Source organism: Alligator mississippiensis, chromosome 2 (genome assembly GCF_030867095.1).
Source record: "Alligator mississippiensis isolate rAllMis1 chromosome 2, rAllMis1, whole genome shotgun sequence".
NCBI classification, from domain to species: domain Eukaryota; kingdom Metazoa; phylum Chordata; order Crocodylia; family Alligatoridae; genus Alligator; species Alligator mississippiensis.
Window position 1 is genome coordinate 27,071,093 of NC_081825.1, and position 24,136 is coordinate 27,095,228.

The window sequence follows — 24,136 nt, forward strand, 5'->3', positions numbered from 1 at the left end:
CGCAAGCTCTATATAAATTAATAACCACTTACCTAGACTGTGTTCTGTAAACCAGTAAAAATTAAATAAATAAATTAAAGGATGCCATGAATGAGAATTTCCACCTCTTCTGATGCACTGAAAGACTGTGAATATTCACTGCCTTTAACCGTCATTAATATTTAACAAGCAAGATCTGTGTGTTCCACAGCTTTAGCTTCTACCACAACAATTTTACACTTGGAATTCAATGCCCATTCTTCTATGCCTTTTTATAATACTTTTAGATATAATAAAAAGTTATTGATAGGATGATTGATCTTTTGACCTGCATGAATTTTCTCATACAGTTTTGCCTACCCATCTTAAACTTTACCTTTTGGCACCCCTCACCCCCTCATGTAGCTACTGTTACTTATATGAATAAAGGACAAGTTGTTCCATTGGTTTCAATACCATGAGCAAGGACTGCCAGAGTTGGGCCCTAAGAGCAAGACTCATTTGTGTTGCAGACAATGTGTGTGGGGAACACTAGGGTTGAAACCATCAGACTAATTTTGCAGTTTTGACCCAAGTTCGATCTAAATGTAGATCTTTAGAGGGGAGCAAATTAATCCACTGCATTACAGCTACCTCCGTTCACAATTAAACTTTATTAATTCCCAGTGGCTGCCTTACTCATTCACTGATAGCTTGAAAAAGTTGAACAGTTAATGGTGTGGGGGGAGGGGTGAAGCATGCAACTGTGAGTGTCCTCAGCAAATTAACTTACAAAATTATTAATAAAGCTCCTCCAAAAGCTGTATTTTCACCTTTCTGTATTCCTCTCATTACTGCCATGTTCATATAGTGGTTAAAACAGATCGAAGGAATGGAAGCTGCCCTGACACAGAAGATGATAGACCTGGAGAATGAAAAGGTAAGAAACAATGATTAAAACGTCAGAACCAAGTGTATAAATGTGTGCGCATGATCGGTAGTTGTCTCTTTCTGTTTAGTAGGAATGGCCTCTTGAAACTGTCAGCTGCAGATTGCTAAACCCCCATTTAAGAGCTAGTGCCTTTAAAGTTGAGGGCAGAGACCAACTAACTAGATAAATGTTGTTAACCAGCAGCTATACCTGCAAAATACTACACACAAGGCACATTTTACAGGGTATAATAACTAAATGGTGCAAAACATGTTTGTGTGCTTCCTATGTGTATTATTTTGTCTGGCAGCAGCAAGATCTTTTCAGTTTTGGGATCAGAGTTCATTCAAATTGCAGGAGGGATTAATTTGGACTCTGATTTGTATTTCCTTTCACATGAGACCATCCTCCTTCTCCTCCTTCAGGTAACCCCTCTCACTTCAACTTCTTGTTCCCCTCAGAGATGGAATGCCTTCTTAGGTGCAATTCTGGCTTGAATACCAAACTCAATATGACAATAAGCTGTACTTTTGCTGTACGTCATATGAAGTGAGGTTTTTTCCAATGAACATGTAGCTTTGTTGATTTTTATTATGCAGGTAGTACATCGTCAAATCCATTTTACCATCTCCAAATTGTTTTCAAAACACCAAATGATTCTTGAAATACCTTTTCCAAGTAGAGTAAGCAAGCAACATTATCCCCATATTACAGAAAAGGAAACTGAGGCAGAGAGGTTAAGTGACTTGCCCATGGCTGTAGGGGAGCTCTGTGTCAGTGAAAAAATTAAAACTCTGCTTCCTTGGTGCTCAGGCTCCTCACCTTTGAGGATGTGGCATGATACCAGTTTTATCATCTAAAGCAAGGTGTAACTCCTGTTATGCATCTGACAGAATTTTTTTATGTATAACTTTAAGTTTGGGAAAACATATAACTATAATGTGTTTTTGGAGAAAAATATAATCAAGACATATTTGGAAAATACATCTTTCTAACTTTAAGAATATTGGTGATGCCTAGAAATCTTGTTCTCTAAGCAATTGTATTTATTTGCAAAGCCCAGCAATCTGACAGCCTCCATGGAACACTTGCCCCTTGCCATGTGGAAATTATTTAATTAATTTGAAAAGAATAATTTAGGGCGGAATTTTCAAAGCTTCTCAGTGCCAGCTTAACTAGTTAGAGCAAGGTTATATCATGTTAAATGTGGTTGAAAACCTTATCCTTAAATCATGATTTCTGTCTTTTGTGTACCTTGTGGCTGCTTTTTTAAGTAATACCTTGAAAAATATCATGACCCAATGGTTAGAACCATAGTTTAGAACTGATGTCAGGCTCTGCCTTTGACTTCCTGCAAAGGTTTCAACAAGTCACCATGTCCCTGTACCTTTCTTATATGTTGTTCTATGCATGTAAGATGTAAGTATGTTAAGGCACAGACTGTCCCTTGCACGGTACACACTGCACAGAATTTTGTAGAGAACATAGCATAGTACAAATGATAGTAAAAAAATAAATAAATAAATTGAAAGCAGATGGAAATTGGTTTAGTCTCCTCTAGTGTGGAGACCAATGGCTTGAAGTTGCAGAAAAATGGGTTTAGATTGGTATCAGGAAGAACTGCTTCACTGCTAATACAGTGAGGCAGTAGACTAGACTGCCTAGGGAAGTTGGGGAATCTCCATCACTGGAAGCATTCAAGAGATTGGATAGGCATTAACCAGGGATGATTTAGCAGTTATAGTTATGCCTATGCTCTACTGTGGGTACTTCCCATGCTTCTGGACTTTGCTAGGTGCCCTGTGGAGCTGGGAGATAGAAGAAAGCCTAAGACAGGGGTGGGCAAAATATGGCCCAGGGGCCGGATCCAGCCTGCCAGGCCATTCTATCCAGCCCACGGAGCCACTAAAAAAATTAGAAAATTAATATTTATTTGCTCCTAGCTGCCTGTCAAAGATGACAGGAGCCAGGGGCAGTAGGACCCAGGGGAAGCTGGTGTCAGGACCCAGCAGCAAGGCCTGCCCAGCCCTGCCCCCTGCAACCAGAAACCCCTGCCTAGCAGAGGTTTCTGGTCTGGGACCATGGGGCTATTCCTGCTTCCCTGTGCCAGAGAGGGAAATGCAGCCCTCCACAGCTTGCCAAAACTCAGTAAGCGGCCCTTCGCCAAAAATAATGGCCCACCCCGGTCTAAGAGATCCTGGGATCTCTTAGGTTTATTTTAATAACCTTGCAAGAGCAACAGGACATTGGCCATCATGGCCTCCCTGTTTTACCTGTAGGAGGTTAGGAGTTATGTCTTGGGTTTTGTTAGGGCTGACTCTGTAGTTTTGCTAAGAGGTTAGACAATGGATGGATTGGATAGGGATGATCCTGCCTCATGCGGAGATTGGACTAGGCGACCTCTGGAGCTCCCTTCCAGCCCTACTTCTCTATGCTCTGTACTGTCATAGTCGCAAAGGATGGTTTATTTTTATTAGGAACATGCATTATTATAATTCCTTCTGGTGCTTAAACCCTCTTCAGACTGTCAAGTTGCTGGGGGCTAGGCAGATGTGTTTTAAGCCAAAAAAAATTAAAATTAAATTGAAATTTATTAATAATTGCTGTTGATTGGCTAAATTCTACTCCTGTGTTTATAAGCATAAAATCCCAGTAATGTTATTGGGAACTGCATGTGCATCTCTGAGGCAAAATTTGGTCCAGCAATTGCAAGCAAAACTTGAAGTCAACCTGAATTACCTTTCTTCATTCCGCAATTTGTGAGCAACCCAATGTAGGCTATGTTTGGGAGTGGTTCTAATGCTACACTACAGCATCCATACTAGCCCATAGGCACATATTTTAATGAAGCATAAAATGAATAATTCTGTCTCATAGAATTATATTTAAATTGCTTTTTATTTCAAATATTGGGGAAACAAAAAAGTATATATTTGAACAAAGATGACACCTATAAATTGTAAATCAGACCAAATACCCTTTCTGCTTTCTGGACTACTAGTTTGTGAGCATAACAAAATATCTTGAAAGGAAAAAAAGTTGAGCTAAATTGTTTATCTGGTATGATGTGCTCATTACATTTATACTTGTTAAACATTTCAGAGTCCTTTCTCAGTGTAGTGACCAAATTCTAGCCCACAGAATACCTATAGATTTCTATTTTTTTTGGATGTTGAGTTCTATAAAATCCTAATTTGTTTCAGTGACAGTTGCAATGATTCCTCATTAATACACAAGCAGCCAATAAACAACTGTGTCCAGTTCTTCAGAAACAAAGGTGCTCCAGCAAAGTACAGTGAAAGGTCTATTGCCAGCTTCTGCAATTACTTGGGTAAAGTCACTTAACCTTGCTGGGCTTCAACTTACCCATCTTCTTTGAAGGGCTCCTGCAAAGCTTAGAGCCAAATCTCCTTTCTGCCAAGGAAATGTACCTGAGAACTGATGAGCACAGAGACCCTTTCTACCCTGTGCTAGCAATGAGACAGGATCTGTATCTTGCTCTGAGATGGGATCCTGTACTCCACATTAGCTACTGCTTTCTCTTACACCTCTCCCACACAGTAGAGAGAGGTTTTGCTGCCTAAAGGACATGCCAGCCAGTAGACAGATTAAAGACTACAGCCTGACCTGTTTTAAGGCACATGTGCACTCAGCATCATGATTTGTGCCTTGTGCAGGTAATGTTTTTCATAATACACACACAACAGATATGTTTCACCTTTGTCCTCAGCCTTTGTGTGTACCTCCCTTGGGTAAAGGCAGGAATTTTCCCTTAAGTTTTGTGCAGCTTTAGAGATCATCAAAGATGTGTGAGATATGAAGATTTAAAAAAATAAATTAAAACTACTATTAATAATTCTAATGATTCAATTATTCTAACAATATATATGATCCTTGGCTTAAGATTCTCTGTTACTTTCATATTTAAGTGACTGAAAGCTCATATACAGAAGTGGTTAACATTATGATACTTTATGAGTTAGGATAAAAATCAAACCTTCCCTTATTTTTATTATTGCTCAGGACCTGTTCAGTAAACAGAAGGGTTATTTAGAGGAAGAACTCGACTACAGGAAACAAGCTCTGGACCAGGCTTACATGGTAGGAAAAGAACTATCATTAAATGTTTGCACTTGATCAGATTTCATAAAATAATTTAAAAAATGAACCTGGGTATTATCCTGCTAGATTAGGAAACCAAACATCATTTCAATGGAGCCAGATGGCATAGGAAATGAATTTAAAAGATAAGAATGGTCATCTTTTTGCACTGTAGTTTACTCCAGGATTGGTGGTAGAACTGTGGTTCCAGGAGCTGGGATAAGTGTGTGCAAAATTATTATGAGCTAAATATTCAGAAAATGTCTTTGGATTTTTTTTTCAAGTGTTTTTTTCCAGCTATTTTATAAATACTTTCTGCTAACTGGTATCCAAAGCCATAAATATCTATTTCTTTCATGCTCCCTTCACTACACTATCCTCTTGGCCCTATTAAATAAAGATACAGGCTTGTTCCTTTTCTGACTGAGTGACAAATAAGGGAAATGCTCTGAATTATCTAGGCAGTAGCAAAATAGTATATCCAGCTTTTTAAGAATAATGAGATCTAAGGAAATGGCAGTAGTATGGCATTAAGGATTGTTTATGACTGTAAATACTTCAAACTGAAAAAAGATCACCAGGTTTTATAGTAGGTTATAGAGGATTCTCTTTCTAGTATCAGGACTATGGGCAAGCTATTTAACCTCTCTGTGCTACAGCTCACTCACCAGTAATACAACAGAGTTACCAACCACACAAAGGTGCTGCGAAGTTTAAAGGGATGCGGTCACGTAGTTTAGATCCAAATATTGTAGTTCTTTTCTGTTGTTCTTTTAAAATAAGGTCATATAAAACCTAATAGATGAATATCATAAGGATTTCTTTCTGTTTTATGTAGTCAGCAAAGTTTTCTGTTTCGGTTTATGTATTCCCTGTACTTTTTGCCTTGGAAATATTGCCTTGTTTGACATATACATGAGATTCTTAAAGTACAATTGGCTAGAAATTAACCAGAAACAAAGAGTATGATGGGTGATTACCTTCCCACACATATCCCTCAAGTACATGAGCATTTCTCTCAACACTATGAAATATCTGATTCTCTGCTTTTGCCTTTGATCCCCTTTCCAAGAGTCTTTTTTGTTGCTTATGGGTACTCGGAACAAAATGGAGTGAGGAAAACCTTGAGTAACAGCAGACCAGGATTGTAGGGTCAAGAGAGAGAAAGGCGTGGCAAGCTTTTTCTTGCCATGTGCAGATCTTGCTTTTCATACTTTTCAAATGCTATGTATTGATTTAACAATCCAGCTGAAGGGAACCTCTTGGTTCCTTGTAGCTCAGTCTTTTCAGTGGGGCTTGTCATGAACTGATCAAGAATTTGGCCTCTGGAAATGCGCAGAATCTTGTTTTCCTTAGCATGCGTTATGAACTCTGGTTAAATCTAAGAACCATTCATTCAACAGACTGCAACACCACACCTGCCGTGTTAAGTCTCATGAGGTTTTGTGCACTGTGTATGGAATGCTCTTCACTGCTCACATGGTTGCTGCTTTTCTGCTGCCTAGTCGTGCCCATCCTCCGTTCTTTCCTTTTAGGCTTTGCTCACTGGCATTGTTTGTTGTGGTGTTGGGGATGTTTGCTTGCTGTACTCACATGTCAGCCTGTTTGTATGTGATTTGGGTTGCATTAGAGAATCCAGGAGCTGGAAGCCACGTTGTATAACACTCTGCAGCAGGATCCAGGAAGGCGGGCAAATGAGTCTCTGAATGAAGTGCAGAGGGAGGATTTGCGAGCTGCGGTGGAGAAGGTGCGGAGGCAGATCCTGAGGCAGAGCCGCGAGTTTGATAGCCAGATCTTGCATGAGCGAATGGAGTTGCTGCAGCAGGCACAGCAGGTAACTCACCCCTCATCCCTCCATCTCAGTGTTCCCACTGCTGTTGCCATTGTTGCCAGTACAACAGCACTTACTTCACTGTCACCTTGCTAACTTATGCCTAGTCTTGGTATATATTGTTTGCATTGCTGTTACACCAAAAAGGCAAGTCAAGATTTGGGCCCCACTTTTGTTGGGCACTGTATGCACATAAAATAAAACAGTCACCACACTGCAGAAGTAATAGTTTATGTCCACATCCTGCAACTTGTTCCCTATGAGCAGAAATACACTGGTTTCAATGGAGCTCTGCGTAGGCAGCGGGGGTTTACAGGTGCAAGTCTGAAAAAGGGCAAGATAAGGTCAGAGGAACTCAGTGTCTCTTGTGTGAGTTAAGCATGGTGTGGAGTACAGAGTGATGACTTTAAAAATAAAAAATGAAGATTGGACAATTGCCAATCCTGAACAGGCAGGCCACTTGGCTAGTCCAGTGTATTTGCCTCCTGATTCAATTAGGAAAGTCCCCAGAGCCAAGATATTTTTAATATACTTTTTTAGGCGTATTTGGGGAACTTGGGAGGTGGGCATGCTCCTGTCACAGCTAAGTATGGTCTTGCACTTATTTCCACGAGAAAGCCCCACGGTGGAAGAGTTGAGGAAAGAGGCTAAGTCTGTTCCTCTGTTTTTAAGCATCCTAGAAGAATACTTCAAAAATGGAAGTATGTTTCCTTTCAAATCATTTTTGGAAAGCACAGACAAATGTCCAAGACTTCTGAAGCCAACGTATTCCGGTAATTGTAGCTGTGCAGATCTTGAACAGCCAAACCTCAGTTTCTAGCTGAGTTCATAACCAGTGTTCAAGTCTGTCCACAGTAAGGCTGTCACTTTTTTTAGGTTAATATTGATCTCTCTGATGCTGGTTCTCAAGGATAAGGGGATAGCTATAGTTTAGTTCAGATTGCCTTCCATTCTGATTAAATATGCAGGTTAGTGTTGAGAAGCAGCTATGTCAGCTTCACTGACCCAGCATCCTTGTCTGTGACTTCCATGGTACCAGGTTTAACCTTTCTAAAAGCTAATATGCATATACTCAGACTGTCTGTAGTCTTAAAGCATTGGTGGATTCACCAAAAAACAGGAAGTTCTCTATAGTGTTAGGATTTGTAGTGTTATGTGTAACAGACTGTTATGGGGAGGGGAGGGGGGTGTCTATAGTAAGCCTGTGTGAAAAGGCTAGTATTCGCTTCTGATTTGATTGATTAGGGGGACAGTGATTTTGATTTGGTAATTTGAATCACTGCCCCAAATCGATTCAGCTGAATCTGATTCAGAGATTCAGCCACTGCCGCATCAGCCAAACCTCTGAGTCCCCATCCCTTGCCCACTCTCCCAGCCCCAGCTCTTGGAAAAAAAAAAGCCTCATGGTCACCGGCTGCCATGCAGGGGGTGATCCCCACTGCACCCCTCTGCCCTGTGCTGCAAGGGGGGGTGCTCTGCCATGAGCCCCCAGAAGCCCCGACAGCCACTGCAGCAGCCGGTGAGTGCGGTGCTTTTTGGTTTTTGTTTTTTTAAAGAACCAGGAGCTAGGGCTGGGTGGAGCAGCTATTAATAGGATTGGGAGAGTGAGTGGGGGATGGGGGCTCGTGGCTGAGCCCCCCCCTGCACCACAGGGCAGTAGGGGACAGCGGGCATTGCCCCCCTGCCTTGCAGCAGCCAGTGAGTGTGGGGCTTTTCTTCTTTTCTTTTTCTTTTTAAAGAGCTGGGGCTGGGCGGGGCAGCCATTGACAGGGTTGAGAGCGTGGACAGGGGTTAGGGGTAATTAGGGAGGTTGGGGGAGCAGGCAGGGGATGGGGCCTGGTGGGGGTCCCCCCATGGTCCTCTCCTCCCTCCTCTAGCTCCCTTTGCCCCCTACTTACTGGCATGAAGTCTGAGTCCAGCTCCTTGTGGCATCAAGTGGGGACTCCAAATTCAGATTCAGAGATTCGGCCACTGAATTGGGCCGGATCTCCTCCAAACTGAATTAGCACCTGACGCTTTGCACAGTGTTTAGGTCCTCTAGTATCCCATAGTACTCTGCTCTTTTCCCTCCCTCCTTAATGGGAATGGAGGGAGAACAGCTGGCTGCCTGTCACAGAAATGCTGCTAGTCCAGAGCAGGTGTCCTCACCCTTGCTACCCACAGAAGTGGTGGTGGGGCTCTTTGATAAATGCTGGTCTGGGTTCTGGAACATCAGCTTCAGAGACAGCTTGCCCTTTCCACTGTTGGGAACAGCAGTAGTTGTCAAACAGCCTCTGAATACCCGCAAGGGAGAAGTCAGGTGGTCAATGATTAGGCTACTGACAGACTTCCCTAGAGGTGGGGAAGCAAAGGAGCAAGCCCTTTTTTGTTCCCAGGCTGGAGCGTGTGCTTTTGTAGCAGTCAAACTAGGAGATTGCACATTTGCGCTGCCTCATAGCGCTCTGCTGTTATAGCACTGTGAAGTGCTGAGGCACACTAGAGCTACAAATGCATGCGTGTCCAAGGACCACGTGTCTCTCTCTCTCTCTCTCTCTCTCTCTCTCTCTCTCTCTCTCTCTCTCTCTGTCCCTCTCACTCCCATGGGCAACTGGTGCCTCCTGAGTCTGGGGGGGCACCAGCAGGGCACAATCGGGTGGGGGGGTGTCCCCCAGTGGCCATCTGCTGGTTGGCAGAGCCAATTTCGGGGGGGGAGGGGCACTAGTGCTCTCCCTACCCCCCTACCAGCTGGAGGGGGGGGCATGTGCCCCCCCACCTCCCCTATGTATCGCCTATGCTCTCTTCCTCTCCATCTCTCTGCCCTTCCCCTCCCCCCGTCTGTCTCTCAGCTCACCCTTTGATAATTTATTACTCAGTTTATTGTTAGGGGCTATCTCTGGTGAGTAGAGACAAGCCCTGTTTCTTAACAAAACCATATTTTTAGTTGAGGCCTCAACACTTCTAATGAACTGTACTTCAGTTGTCTTATAAGCAGTTGTCTGTTGCCATTGTCATTTACCCTTTTTAGCTACTGGAACATGGGGCTGTGGGTACTGTCTTGCATTAGCTGATGCTTCTATAGACCTTTGCCTTCTAATGAATGGAGTGTCAGACTTTCTAAAATTTGAGATTTTATCCCTGCCTGCATCCTGTAGTGAATATAATCCTTGATTCTGTTTATAGTTCCTGAAGGTTTTCTTCTAGCTCAAGCAATAGGGCCATTTCTTTTGGCATAGTGGGTTCTGAGTTCTCTCCCCAGTGCTGCCTGTCTGCAGTTTAATTCATAATTGTGATGTATGTTTACAGCTCAGAGGTTTGTTACAGTGTAGATCGGGACAGTAATCCATGTTGCAGGAATTATAGTGGGTCATATAATGCCATCTGTTTTTAAGCAGAGCTTCTCATTGCACTCACTCAGGAGTTTTAAGTCATGAGGGAGGTTTACTTAAAAATCAGTGGGTTGAAATAGTACACTGACAGGAAGCTGTATGAATATTATGGAGGGATTCATCTTGAAGCACGCATACCTAGCATTATATACTCCAGAGCACCTTTCAAAGGACCAAAGGTTCAAATGACAGCCCCAAAACTCCCCTTGCCAAATAGGCTTTTTTTTTTTTGATGAAACACTAAATCTGAAATCTATTAAATTAAATGTAAACATGTTAGTGCCCTTTCTATCCTCAAATAATATTATAGAGTTATAGTCATGCTGCTAGAGTTAGACTAGGTCAGCATTTCCCAAATAAACTCCTATTTGCAGGTACTGATATGACATACTGTAAAAAATGTAAATCTGAGGCAACTTGGTATAAATCATTTTAGAACAAATCTTGTTTGGCTGTGCAGATTCCAAGTCAAAACATATTGACCACATCATTGGTCATTAGGGCTGTGCAAAACGGCACTGTTCCATTTCGACTTGTGTTTTCATGTTTTGACAGAACAGAATTTCGTTTTCAATTTCATTTCGATTTGAAACCACTGTTCCATTTTGTTTTGTTGAAACAGTTCCACTGTTTCAATGTTTCGCCCATAGGCTATAATGGGGAAGCTTGAAACAGCTATAACTTTGTCCTTTCTGGCCTGATTTGGATGAACTTGCAGGAATGATAGCCCCTTCTGAGGGCATGAAGCCTGCCACATGTCAAGGAGATAGATGCAGGGGTTTGGGGGAAACTGCACCTCAAGCTGTGGACAGCAGAACTCATGACATGGGTAACACAGTGTGTGGTAAGGCACAGCAGGGTGAAAGCTGCAGGCATACTAGCTGCTGCTGAGGCCATGAAGTCTGCCAGCTTTCAAGGAGATAGGTGTAGGGGCTTCTGGGTTCTGGGGCCCTGCAACTCTGGCTCCTGACAGGCAAAACTCATGACATGGGTGCTTGTGGGACTGTGTCTGTCTTGGGGCACACAGGGGTGAAAACTGCAGGCCTGCTAGGCTCTGCTGCAGCCACAAAGCCTGCTAGCTGTCAAGGAGATAGGTGCAGGGGGAGTCTGGGTTCTGGGGCCCTGCACCTCTAGCTGCTGACAGGTAAAACTCATGACATGGGTGGGTGAGTGTGTGTATTAAGATGCACCCTCACTCAACTGACACCAAGGCAGAAAGCACGGCAGTTCAAACAATGCTGCCTTTTATGCAGGTTTTCCATCCCTCCCCCAGAGCACTGGGATTGGAAGGGACCTCAGGGAAGGATGACAGTCAGTGGCCAGCTATAGTCAATAATGAGCGCACTTCTTTCCCCCTTCCCTTCATTTCCCCCCTCTTTTCCCCCCTCCCTCTCCTTACTTTAGTTTCTGTTTCCCTTCAGGCAAGCCCAGCTTGAGCTTTGAAACTCAAAACGTTTTGAAAATTTCAAAACATTTCGACTTGCCTCATTTCGTTTCGAGGCTGTTTCAAAGCTCTCTGTTTTGTTTTGATTTTGCTGTATCAAGCTCGAAACGAGTTGAAACAGCATTGAAATGAAAGTGCTGGTGAAATTTTGCATAGCCCTATTGGCCATGCATGTTCAGCACCTCTTAAAATTGGGCTCTATATTTTTGGAAAGTGGTGGTGGTTGTTGTTGCTATTATTTGCTCTTGCATAACTCACATGTGGCTCCACAGTGAACAAAAATATATCTGTGCTTTGTGCTGCAGAAGTCTTCAAGCTTTTGGATGGACAGATTTGGAGGTGTTTTTCTTCACTAAATGAATTAATTACTTGTTGGCAGTTACTAGCTCCTATTTGTTCTGCACTGATAGACACTTTCATTCTTTAGCAAAAGGTATAGCTATAGCACTAACTAGCCACTGATTTATCTGAAGTCTTTGTAGAGTGATTGTCATCTTATGCCAGTGGTTCTCTACCTTTTTAGACTCAAGGCACCCCTTGATGAAATCAGGGCATCCCTTGATAGACTTGAGGTACCCCTCAGAACATACCAGCTCCTAGTCTTCACTCATTTTTTTTAACTACAGAAAAATACTAGAGCAATTCCAGTGCAAAGAACTCAGACCACAACAAGTCAGAATGTTTTCAACAGTGTGGATTCCTATTTGAAATTTCTGGGTTTATCTTGGAATCGTACTTGCAAATGTTATGGTGCTACATGGTGTGGCACTCTGCACCACCCTTGAAAGGATCTTATGGCACTCCAGGGTGCCACATCACCTTTGTTGAGAATCACTGCCTTAGGCTACATTCAGAGTCTCGCATCCATTTGCTAAGAGCAGAGCATGTGAAATTGAGCTTTAGAACCTAGCAAAGATTCAATGTTTTAAATCCCATATTTTTAGTCCTATATTCTGAGAAGGGAAATAGGGGTGTGAAAATTTAATAACAGGGTAAGACAATAAGGGCTATCTCTTGGTTGACAATTTTGGCATAAACACCCTAGTCATTGGGTCTGACTATTTTCAGTGATGGAATAGGAGATAGAATCTTGTCATTCAGGGTGAACACTCTTTTCTTAAATAAATGGCTTTAAAAATATTTGTGGCTCCTTTTGCAGATAGTGCATAATGCTGATAACTCAGTCGTTCTGCACTTATTAGTACCACTTAAAATAAGACGTACAACAATAATGTCACAGGATAATTTTCATATTAACATTCTCCACTGTACCACTAATACCTGCCATCAATACCTTTGCCTCATTGTTAATTCTGCTGCAGAGCAGGATTGAGAAGAATGTGGTGGCACCATTATGGGATGGCAGAATATTATTTAGTTCTAGAGAAACTTTAAGAGAGTCTATAACAGAAATTTCATGTAGTAATTCAAGGCTCTGAAATGGGCTTTCAATTTCCCCATGTCTGTAGAAGGCCTGGTCCCTTCTGTAATCCTTTTCCATCCTGTCTGACCAGGCCTGCTGATCCTGGGAGAATAACTTCAGCTTTCTCTTAATCTGAAGGATTTCAGTTTTCAAGGCAGCTTTATCGCTTGATGTAAAGATGATCCTCTGGTGGAGGAAGCTAAGTGAGCTCTCTGCTCCCCCAATAAGTGACCCTTAACAATATGGTAGATAGAGGAGAAATGGCAGGATATGTGGCAAGTGAGTGGAATAAGGGTAGGTCTATTTGTGTCTCAAAGAAAGTGAGCTGCTCTTTGAAAGGACTTTGGCAACTTAATGTGAAATGGGCATGTTCTCTGTGGATGGGCACTGAGTCTCATAGCAAAATGTTCTCCTCAGAAAACAGTTACTATTTATCTAGCACAGGGATGGGCAAAATATGGCCTATGGGCCAAAGCCAGCCTGCCAAGCCATTCTATCCAGCTTGTGGGGCCCCTAAAAATTTTAGAAAATTAATATTTATCTGCCCATGGCTGTCAGTCAAAGACGACAGGATCCAGGGGCTGTAGGGCCCAGGGGAAGCCATGGCAGGACCCTGTAGCAGCAAGGCCTACCCAACCCTGGCCCACCCAGAAGCCTCTACCTAGCATAGCTTTCTGGCCTGGGACTGTGAAGCTGTTCGTGCCTGCATGTGCCAGAGGGGGGAAATTCAGGTAAGAAAGGGGGAGGTGGGGAGGCAGGGAAGGGCTGCGGGCAATCACCCCAGTCCTCAGGGCTGGGCTGGCTCCTGCTGAGACCTGCCATCATGGCCATTCAGCCAGGAGCCATGTGGTACAGGAGCAGCTGGTAGGCAGGCAGGAAGGTGGAGAAACTGGTGGCAGGGTGGGGGGAATGGAAATGAGTGGGCATGTGGGAGCACAGGGCCTGTGCCGGTGTTCTGGGGCCAGTTCCGGCAGGGCCCAGAGTGGGGCAGCAGGAGTGTGGGGTGCAGGCTGGCAGGAATCTATGGAGGCTGCCAGCATGGAAAGAGGGGAGCTGGCTTAGCTCCATAGAGCCCCTGCCGGCTGGGACCCCATACTCCTGTAACCCCACTATTGGCCCCACTGGCACTGGTCCTGGTACACTGGTGTGAGCACTGCACTCCTGTCTGGCTGTCACTGTGCTCCCATGCACCTGCTCACTCCTAGTCCCCACGGTACAGGCAGGGACCAGTGCATACGGCCCCAACCCCATGCTTGCCTGTCTAGGTTGAGCAGTGGCAGCACAGGACAAACTGCTGCTCAGTGTGGGGGGGAAAGCATCCCCTCCCTTCCTCACTGGTGCTTTCTGGTGCAGCCACCCAAAGCCCATGTGGGGCTGCCCTGCATCTCCACTGCATTACCACCACCTCTGGGCTGCTGCACGGGGCAGTGATGGCAGCACAGAGCAGACTCAGGGCAGCCCTGTGTGGGCTGTGTGCAGCTGCACCAGGAGGCACCAGCAGTGGGATGGGGAGGGGCTGATTTCCCTCCATGCTGAGCAGCATGTTTCTCTCCCACACTACTGCTGCTGAGCCTGGGCCCCAGTGCCAGGTCCAGGCTCACCCATCCAGGCAGAGCGGCAGCCGCAGCTGGGCAGAAACTGCTGCTTGGCATGAGGGAAGTGGCCTTTTCCTATTGCTACTGCCAGGAAGTTTTTGGTGTGACCACCCGGAGCCCATGTTGCTCCAGGCTGCCCTATGGCTCCATCACTGCCACCTCTGGGCTGCCCAGCGCGGCAGCAGTGACAGTGTGGAGCAGCTGCAGGGCAGCCCAGAGGCAGCGGTGACAGAACCGCAGGGCAGCTGTACCAAAAACTGCCTGGTGGTGGTGAGGGAGAGGGACCTCTTTCCCCCATGCCAAGCAGCAGCTTGTGCCCAGCTGCTGCTGCCACTGCTGCTGCTGCTCAGCCTGAACTGGCAAGCCCAGACCCTGCGCGGGGCATCCAAGGTCACGGCTGTGTCCGTTTGTCCCAGATGCTACCGCTGCATGCACAGGGGTGGCAGGACACCCCTGGTGGGCAGTGCAGAGTGGGCACAGGGCATGCTGTTGGCAGTGGCAGGGAGGCACTGCAGGGCGCTTGGACTCTGGGCTCTTGTGGTGTGGGGGTGGGTGCTGACCAGCTCATGGGGGCTCCCATGGACACCACACATACCCTCAAACCCTTCCCACAAACCCCACAGCCACACCCTCCCCAACACACAATCACATACCCCACAAATACTATACCCATACACACACATCCACACATCCCCACAACCCCCCCCCAAACCCACCCATCCACAGCTTACCACAAACCCTACATCCACCTACCTATGGGTGGTACCCCCAACACCCCTGCATACCCCACACACTATACAAGAGTAAATCTGCATTTTGAGCTATTATGCACTCACTTTTACATATACAACACAAATGCACACAAATCAGGACAAAAATATTTTTTAAATTAAATTAAAATATATTATAATGGTTGTTTGATTTTTTTAGTATATAATTTGGGGTTTTGTTCCCATTTGAAGATGGCAAATCATCTTCACCAAAGGAGTACATCCAGGGGCAAGGGTGGGGAGTTCTGGTGGCAAAGGTCAGAGGTTAAGGTTGGGATTTCTAGTCCCAAGATGGCAACCAGGGGGCAAGGCACATGTCAAGGGGTGGGGCTACCCACGCGGCCCTCAACAGCTTACCAAAACTCAGTAAGCCGCCCTGCACCCAAAATAATTGCCCATCCGTGACCTAGCCAGAGGTGTGTCATGGAGTGGAAAGAGGAAGAGGAGCAAAAAGGGTAACCTTTTACAGTTCTTCAAATGCCTTTTGATCTAAACACAAGGACTGATTTCTCAGCCATCAAATATTGGCTTTGCTCCTAGTAAATACATTTGAAATATGGTTTTTGGAGTTTGGGTACATTCAATATATTTCACTATGGCAGTATTGTGTCATCTTGAGAATTTGGGGATGTATATGCATAAGACTCATTAGCATATTAAAAGGCTCATTCATGTACATCTACTGTGCTTTAAGGAAATCAGATCTCTATAGATCCAAATTACATGCACAGTGTAATTATATCTGCTCATTAAGACATTCCTGGCTTTTATTAAACATGCAGATTTGGGGCCAGATCCTCGCCTAGTGCAAACTGGTGTTGCTCCATTGAATTCTGTGGATACTCATTGATTTCCACCAGCCTTTATATTTGTAGGAGGCAAAATATGTTAATTAGAAATCTGTTGTGAGCAGCTTGTGATATTTGCTTCTAGCAGTAGGGTGTGGGCATTCCAACTGCTCCTACTGCCAAAAAACCAGTGTCTTGTTATGTTGTTGTGCTGTTTGGCTCTCTGAAAGCCAGTGGCATGCATATTGTTTGTGTGGAGAGCTTCATTGAAAAGAATTTAATTGCACCTTTGCCAGTTCTGTGACATGATTGTTGCGTATTTGGCAACTTTCCAAAGTCACTACAAAGATTTTGTTCGGAGGAATAATTTGGGGTATAGGAAGCTTCAAAGTAAATAAATGTTGAATGGAAAGGGACTACCATGTTGTAGCTACAACACTGAATAGTAAAGCAGTTGCATATAATGCAATGTAATTAGTAACTAAAGCAAAGGTAGCAACGATAAATATCATTTAATCGAGCATGTTTAATAAAAAAAGCTACATCTATAAATACCCAGTAACTATAATATATTAATTTACTGAAATTAACACATTTGTCAGGGTAGATTTTTCCCACTCTGAGTTGCACTGCATAAGACCTTACTTCGTAAGCATTCCCACCGATTTGATTAAGGCTGCTTCTGGAGTAAGGATGTATGTAATGTGAGCAGAATCTGGCTTTATATTAGGATTGATTAATTCAAAACATCCACAAACAGAAGTCTAATAAAATTAGTATAACAGTATAATTTTTTCTCTTTCCTGTCAAAGAGAAGGCTAGAAAATCCTTAAGGTACAGCCAATTGATATGCACCCAGTTCCAGAAATGGTTGCTGTCAGTTGGAGAGTGAGACAGATTTATTAATGCAAAACAGTAATTTCCCCCAGCAATCTCATCTGTCCATCTTCCTTTTATGAAATCTTCAGCGAAAGAAGGAAAGCGATATATCTGTCACCTCCTCACTCCCTACATACAAAATGAAGGGCATTTCACAAAATATCTAGAATAGATATTTGAGGTTAGCTCCAGTTTTGCAGAGGCAAAGAATATTAAAAAATATCCAGGAATAATATTTTTACTATCCCAGACATAATACATATCCTAAGGTGGAAAGCTAAGATAATCAGCACTCCCAACTATAAATGATTTAACCAGGTTTACTTTAAAAAGTGGATTTAGTCATACAACTTCAGTAGTACATCACATTCTGTAGTACATCACAGTTAAGGAAGGAAGTTACTCTTGAACGGATCTGAGCAGAATATGAAGAATTATTCTCATTCTGCACAACAATGGCTATATCCCCAAGCTGCTATCTCATAGATAGCTTTACTTTCAAATGTAGTAATAAGTAAGGTCCCTACTTCAGAAGTAGATGCTACTATATCTTAATTTCTGTTAGTCTGGTCATTATGTTAAGATAGAAAAAATTGATTTCTAATTTCACTTGTCTCCCTTCTTGCTTCTGGTTTGACGAGCTCTTCTATTTTACCTTCAGAGTCAAACAAGATATCTGTGTATGAGATTCCAAAAGCCATTTTCCTACAACAGTCAGAGTAAGTGGATCCTGTCTGGGAAGAAGGCATTGCTCCTTTCACATCCATCAGCGAAGGAGGCTAGTTTATCAGATCTATGGGGCTAGATATCTCCTTGCATATTCAAGAATTCCAAAACCCCATGTGTTCAGAATGCAAACTTGGGTTTTAATGGTTTCTCTTTTTCTTTTTGTGCTTAAAACCTGATACAGAGGCCTTGGATTTACTTCCTTTAGCACTGAACAAGTCCAGACAGATCTCAGGTGAATTTAGCTACTGCTCTTCTCCACTTGCCTACATAATGAGTTAAAGCGGAAGGAGCATCAATTTTTTTTCAGTTATAGTCATTAATCTGTTTTATTAGTAGGACACAGTATAATAAAGGGGAAAATGTATGTACCTTACTTGCCCAAATTTGTAGAACAGCATAATCTCAATTAATTTAGCAATGGATCCCAGCTAACTAAATCTAATTCTGTCCAAATACCAGCCTTGAACATGCTTTTCTCATCCGAAGTAAAGCAATACAATAGGTGATAAGCTTTGGAGCTAGCTGTTAATATGCTGGTGTACACTTCTTAACCCTCATACTCACAGGGCTTTTAGCATCTTCCCTTCCATATCCTGATGCCTCTTATCTTAGAATGTTGCTATATTTTGCTATTGGGTTTAAGAAAGATCATTGTAGTAAGGTTTTGGTATTGATGAGGAGTTGTTTTTAAGTCTCATCTAACTACCTTTAATATACATGCTTCAAACATACCATAGTTGTTTTAATAACACTTATCTTGCATTCTCTACAAAGAAATATGAGCTGAGCATTTCTAATCTTTAGTGCTACTAGAATAAACCATTCATAATACAGATGAGTTATTAGATAGATAAAAGCCAAATTTACTTGCTACAGCAGTTCCTTATTTTACAATATCTTCATTGTACGCCTGACTTGAATGTTTATATTTTTGATCGATCCTGCTTTCATTACTTATTGTGAGGCTTGTCAGCACTCTGAATTGATCTCCTGGGTGTGGTCCAGTAACTACAAAGCATGTGCAAAAACAGTCTGCCCATTGTATCAGTATTTCAGTGCTAAACGAGCTCTGGAGGGATTTGGGAATTCCCGGAAATAAAATTCTAAGGGAGTTTGTGCTGAAGAAAACTTGAAGTCTCCATTTTTGGAAATAGTGCCTGTGTCTACAGGTGTGCTTAACTGCACAGTAGACTAATTTGCTGCTGGTATAGCATCACAGTCTACACATGATGCTATTAGACTGCAACAAACTAATTTTCACTGTTGTAAGAGGAGTACTGTTGGGCATGTGTAAATGCTGACCTGGGCATACATTGCATTCAGTCAGCCTGGGCAGCAGGGGGCCAGATCCTTGTCTGTTGCCTAGCCACATGGCTCTGCTCTTTGGGCACTCTCATGCTCCAGCCCACCCCTCTGCCACTCGACACCCTCCACCACTTGACACCATCTCCTGGAGCCTGGGGCTGATCCCTCGGGACTGCTCCACCCCAGCTCAAACTACTGCGATCTGTGGCGCACATGTAAATGCTATGCCTGGGAGCAATTAACTCTGGTGTGACCTGAACTGGAACTTATCACATTGCCTTAATGGCACTTGTAGATGTACCCACTGAGTACCGAAGCTCCAAGTATAGTCAGTGGAAGAAATCCTAGGTAGCTGGCAATTTTAAAAATCAGGGTCTTATTGTTATTGTTATTTTAAAGTTCTGATAATGCAAAGATTTATTTTTGGAAAATCCAATAATTTTCATACCTATGCATAATGGTAAATATGGCTTCATTAAGAAAGTACTGTTCAAGTACCTGAATGAAAATAATTCTAAATTAAATACTAACCAATGCTAACCAATTTTTGTTCTATTGGCATACAATGAGTATCTTAACTTTTCCATAATTTTAAGAAGCTCAACTTTATTTCTGTTTCTGAAGTCCAACAGTTTATATATAGATGTAATTATTCTGAAAATTGAACTGGTATCGTGCAAAATAATGTATTTGTTGGTATTCTTGTGTTAACGTATTTACTCAAATACAAGACAAGTTTCTTTTTCCCCCAGTCAGCATGCAGGGAAAAAACCCTTATCTTAAAATCACATATGAAGTAGAGTGGGGAGCAGGCAGCTGCTGTGTCTCTGACTCTGGCCCTGAGCCTGGGTTGGGGCCAGAGTCAGACCCACAGCAGCCTCCTGCCCCTCCTTCTGCTTTCCCTCTGCACCTTCTGGAGCCCCACCCATCCCTAGAAGAGGAGGTGACTGGGGACCTGGAGGGGAAGAAAGGCAGAGACTGGAGGGAGCAGGAGGGGAACTATGGGGAGCTGAGGGTGGGGGGGAGTGCAGGTGGCAGGCAGGCTGCGGAGGAGAAGTGGATAGAGCAGAGGGCAAGAAGTGCATTGGGGGAGGGAGTCAAGACAACCTTCCAATACTTAGGTTCTATAACTGGAAAATTATAGCAAATTTATAAATATTCCATATATAGAATCTAATTATTGGGGGGTTGCCTTGTATTTAGGGATGTCTTATGTTCAAGTAAATATGGTAATATTAATTTAATAATATATTTAAAGCATAAATTAAAGGGGCATCAATACTAATATGAAGCTATATGAGTAATTAGGTACACAATAAAGTGCAGCAAATAGTCCAATATCAGCTTGTGACAAAAATGATCATTGAAGATGAGTTGTGTTAATAAACATTAGCGTGAAGTAGGCTGTATTCGATTGGGATTAGGCCTGATTTGGGGGACAGTGATTCAATTAGCTGATTTGGATCACTGTCCCAGTTCAATTCAGCCAAATCTGAATCTGGAAATTTGATTCTGATTCGGAGAATCAGCGATTCAGTCATAGACACAGCTTTATATGTTTTTTCTATGTACCTCGAGGTATCGGGTGTGGCTCGGGAACGCTGAGATGGTGGGGCGGATGGAGCATCCCACAGGAGCATGGGCAGGTCCCCCATGCTCAGCAGCAGACCTGGAAGTGGACTGGAAGTACCGGTGCCTCCTGGGTCTGGAAGTACTTCTGGTTCACTTCCAGGTCCACCGCCAAGCATGCAGGGGAAACCAACACCCCCCCCCCCCCAACTGCACTCCCTGGCTCAGCGATTGGCTACGGGGGATCCCAGGTGCCCCTCCAGACCCAGCAGGCACCAGTTGCTCAGCAGTGGACCTGGAAGTGGACTGGAAGTACTGATGCCTCCTGGGTCTGGAAGTACTTCTGGTCCACTTCTGGGTTCATGGCCGAGCTCACGGGGGACCCCCCCACCCCATGGTCTCGTGGGACGCTCCATCCGCCCCACCATCTCAGCATTCACGAGCTGCGACTGGTACCTTGAGGTACGTAGAAAAAACATATAAAGCTGTGTCTGTGTCTGAATCATTGAATCTCTCCGAATTGATTCAGAGGCTTTGATTCAGAGAGATTAAAGGGTCTCCTGATTCAGTTTGGATTTGGAGATTCAGCTGCTGAATCAAGCTGATTATTCGAATTGAATCAGCGACCAAAGCTTTACACAGCTTTAATAAACATCATATGTACTACCAAGACAAATGTAGTATCACATGTTAATTTTTGTACAATGAAATGCATCCATGGAGATCCTGAAAGATTCATTCTATTTAGGAAGACAAGCAGGAACTAAAGATGCATAATAAAGATTAATGAGAATAATGCTCTTACTTCAGTAATAATTAAATGGATTTTCTTGGTAGGGGTTGCAGTAGAGAGGAAGGAATAGGATTAAATTACCTGCTACATAAATAAAGAACTGTAATTAGATTCAGGATGGTAGAGTATGTCCAAAATGCTGTCTTGTTATTGTGTCTGTATGCTTAAAATTATCACAAGTTTTGGTTCTTTAAGCAAAATAAGAGGACACCCAGTATAATATGAAGTAGTGCTATTATTTGAATCCTTGTTGTCCTACCTAAAGGGGGAAGAGAAGAATAGTTTAATAATTGAGGGCCCTTGCAAGGGACTGAGTCCATCTTGAAAGGTACTATGCCTTCTTATCTTGTATTGAAGTCAGCTTTGAATAATCAAGTCCAAAGAAGCTGAGCACATGCATCTGTTTTTGTGAATGGAAGATATAAAGAAAGTGCATCAGGAAAGTCTTGAAGCTTCCCTGATGTACAGCATGCAGTACTGAAATATTTATAAAGTAAAGATTTTCTGATGATGTCCTCTTCTAACTGAGCTATTTGAACCAGACCATGCCATTTAATACACAATATATTGATCCAAAACATTAAGATGGAGTGAATTTAGATTTGCAAGTTGTTAAACAGATGTATTAGATGTGTGTTACGAGAGTTAAACAAGCTTAGTTTAGGAGATGTAAATAAAAAACAACTGTTATCACCAGCAGGCAGAAAGAATGGTATGTATTTCTATAAATGAAGTTTACCCATCAGTTTAGCAATATGAGTAATTACTAAAGACAAATCATTTTGTCATAATATTTGTTATCCTGTATCTGAAATATCTAGGTCTTTACATTTCTACTGAAAATTATTCTTTATTGAACATTATTAAAGATCTAACACATGTTCATTACCATTGTTAAGCTGCTAAAATGAGAAGATAGCAAAAGAAAATAAAGTATTGCTTCTTACCATTTTTCAAGGGTAAAACATTTCCCTTGTTAATTTCTGCTTCAGAATTAGAGGCATTCTTGAGTGCATGTTGGATGCAAAGTATTATTTGTCTTTGAAATAGCCCATCCATAGTGCATAGCCTGTAAATGTGCATCAAACAGAACCTTTTCAACGTTTCTGAGCTGAGGCCTTAAGCAGCTTAGCAAATCCTTCTTTGTCTGCTTTGTGCTAAAATTACCAAATTGTTTTCTTGGACTTGCTGATGAATGTAAATCCAATAAGAATGAGTCATAGGAACTTGCAAGGTGATTTCTTTCCCCCTAATTAGTACATTCTTATGTTTTCTGTTTTCCTAATACAACAGCATTGCTAAGATAATGTTTCATAACCAAACTAACTGATCTTGACCATGATTTTTCTTAGTGTTCCAGTACTTGTTAAAATAGGAAAGTAGGTTATTTGATGCAAGACACAAAGGGAATGAACACCTTGGCTTAGCACCAGGTCTATGCAGTCGTTGGACTTACATATATGAACACGCACACACACATCTTCTACAGCACCTTCTACAGTTTGGGAGTAATATAGTAATCTAGAATAAATGTTCATCTGCTTTGCTAGGATAAATTAAGCAGGTGCTAAGAGAGAAACAAAAACGGCAACATCGAGAAACAATAAACTAAGGGGAATGTCACTTGAGAAATCATCTCAGTCTGGCTGTTCTGTCTTAGGGCATATCCTGTGTAGTGAAGAAGAAAACATAGCAGGAAGAGTAAGATGAAAACTGTGAAAGGAAAAAAAAAAAGGCAAGGTTGAGAAGGATGGTTATAGTCGGGGAAAAATGTGAATGAATTGGGTAAAAACAGGATATCACTAATTAGAAAAAGCGTAGAAGGAAAGCCAGAGCAGCTGATAGTGGAGTTGGATCAAAGATCAAAATGAGAGAGAGAGAGAATGAAATAAGAGGATTTATCTATTCTAGTCTATTCTCCACAAAGACAAAAAAAAAAGACAGAGAGCAGAGTAAGATGAATGAGGGTAAACATTTTTTTTTTAAATAGCAGTCATGCAGCCTATCCTCTTTCATGATATGGGCACTTTTCAATGTCTCATTTTCATTTAAAGTTTTTATATTCAGAAATATGACCCCAACCTAAAGATCTCAAAATTATGACAGATCATTGTTAGGGCTGAGTTGACTGATCACCTTCTATGAAGAAGTGATGGATCACTGAAGTCAATCTAGAAAAACTTGCATTGACTTCAGGGCCCTTTCCTCGGGGAAAACAACCTCCTAATACAGATGGATTGATATTCTGCTACCTGCCCTCTAATAATTTATTTATGTGTGGTTCTGGGGTTGCAATCCATGCTATTACTCAGTAAAAATGGCATAATTGTTTTTATTATTTTGATTTATCCATTCAAGAATATTGAATAGCTGAAGGCACAATGTTACTCTTTCCAATGTCACGTCCATTATTTATGGCCTTTGGTTCAAAAGTACAAACTGATTTATCTAAACCTGTGTTATCAGAAGCTCTGTGTTGTTGGAAACAACAATGCTGGCCCTGTGTCATCTGATTCCTTCATATTGGAAAGTTCCTAAATTGCTCTCTTATGGTAGATTTACAGCTTCTTTGTGCTGTCAGAGTAGAGGACAAGATGGGGTCCAAAGATTATTCTGTATTCCAATGGATTTTTAGGGATTTGAGGTTTTGGCTCA

The 24,136-nt window shown here is 42.5% G+C and overlaps 1 protein-coding gene across 1 annotated transcript in view; it reads left to right on the top strand.

Moving 5' to 3' along the window:
• The first annotated feature begins 850 nt into the window (after positions 1-850).
• Positions 851-24,136, top strand: part of LOC109280672 (golgin subfamily A member 4) — a 170,699-nt gene continuing 147,413 nt past the window's right edge. Inside the window, exons 1-3 of the mRNA XM_059721155.1 lie at positions 851-898; positions 4,913-4,990; positions 6,621-6,824. Coding sequence (XP_059577138.1) covers positions 851-898; positions 4,913-4,990; positions 6,621-6,824 — 330 coding nt within the window. The remainder of the gene's footprint in view (positions 899-4,912; positions 4,991-6,620; positions 6,825-24,136) is intronic.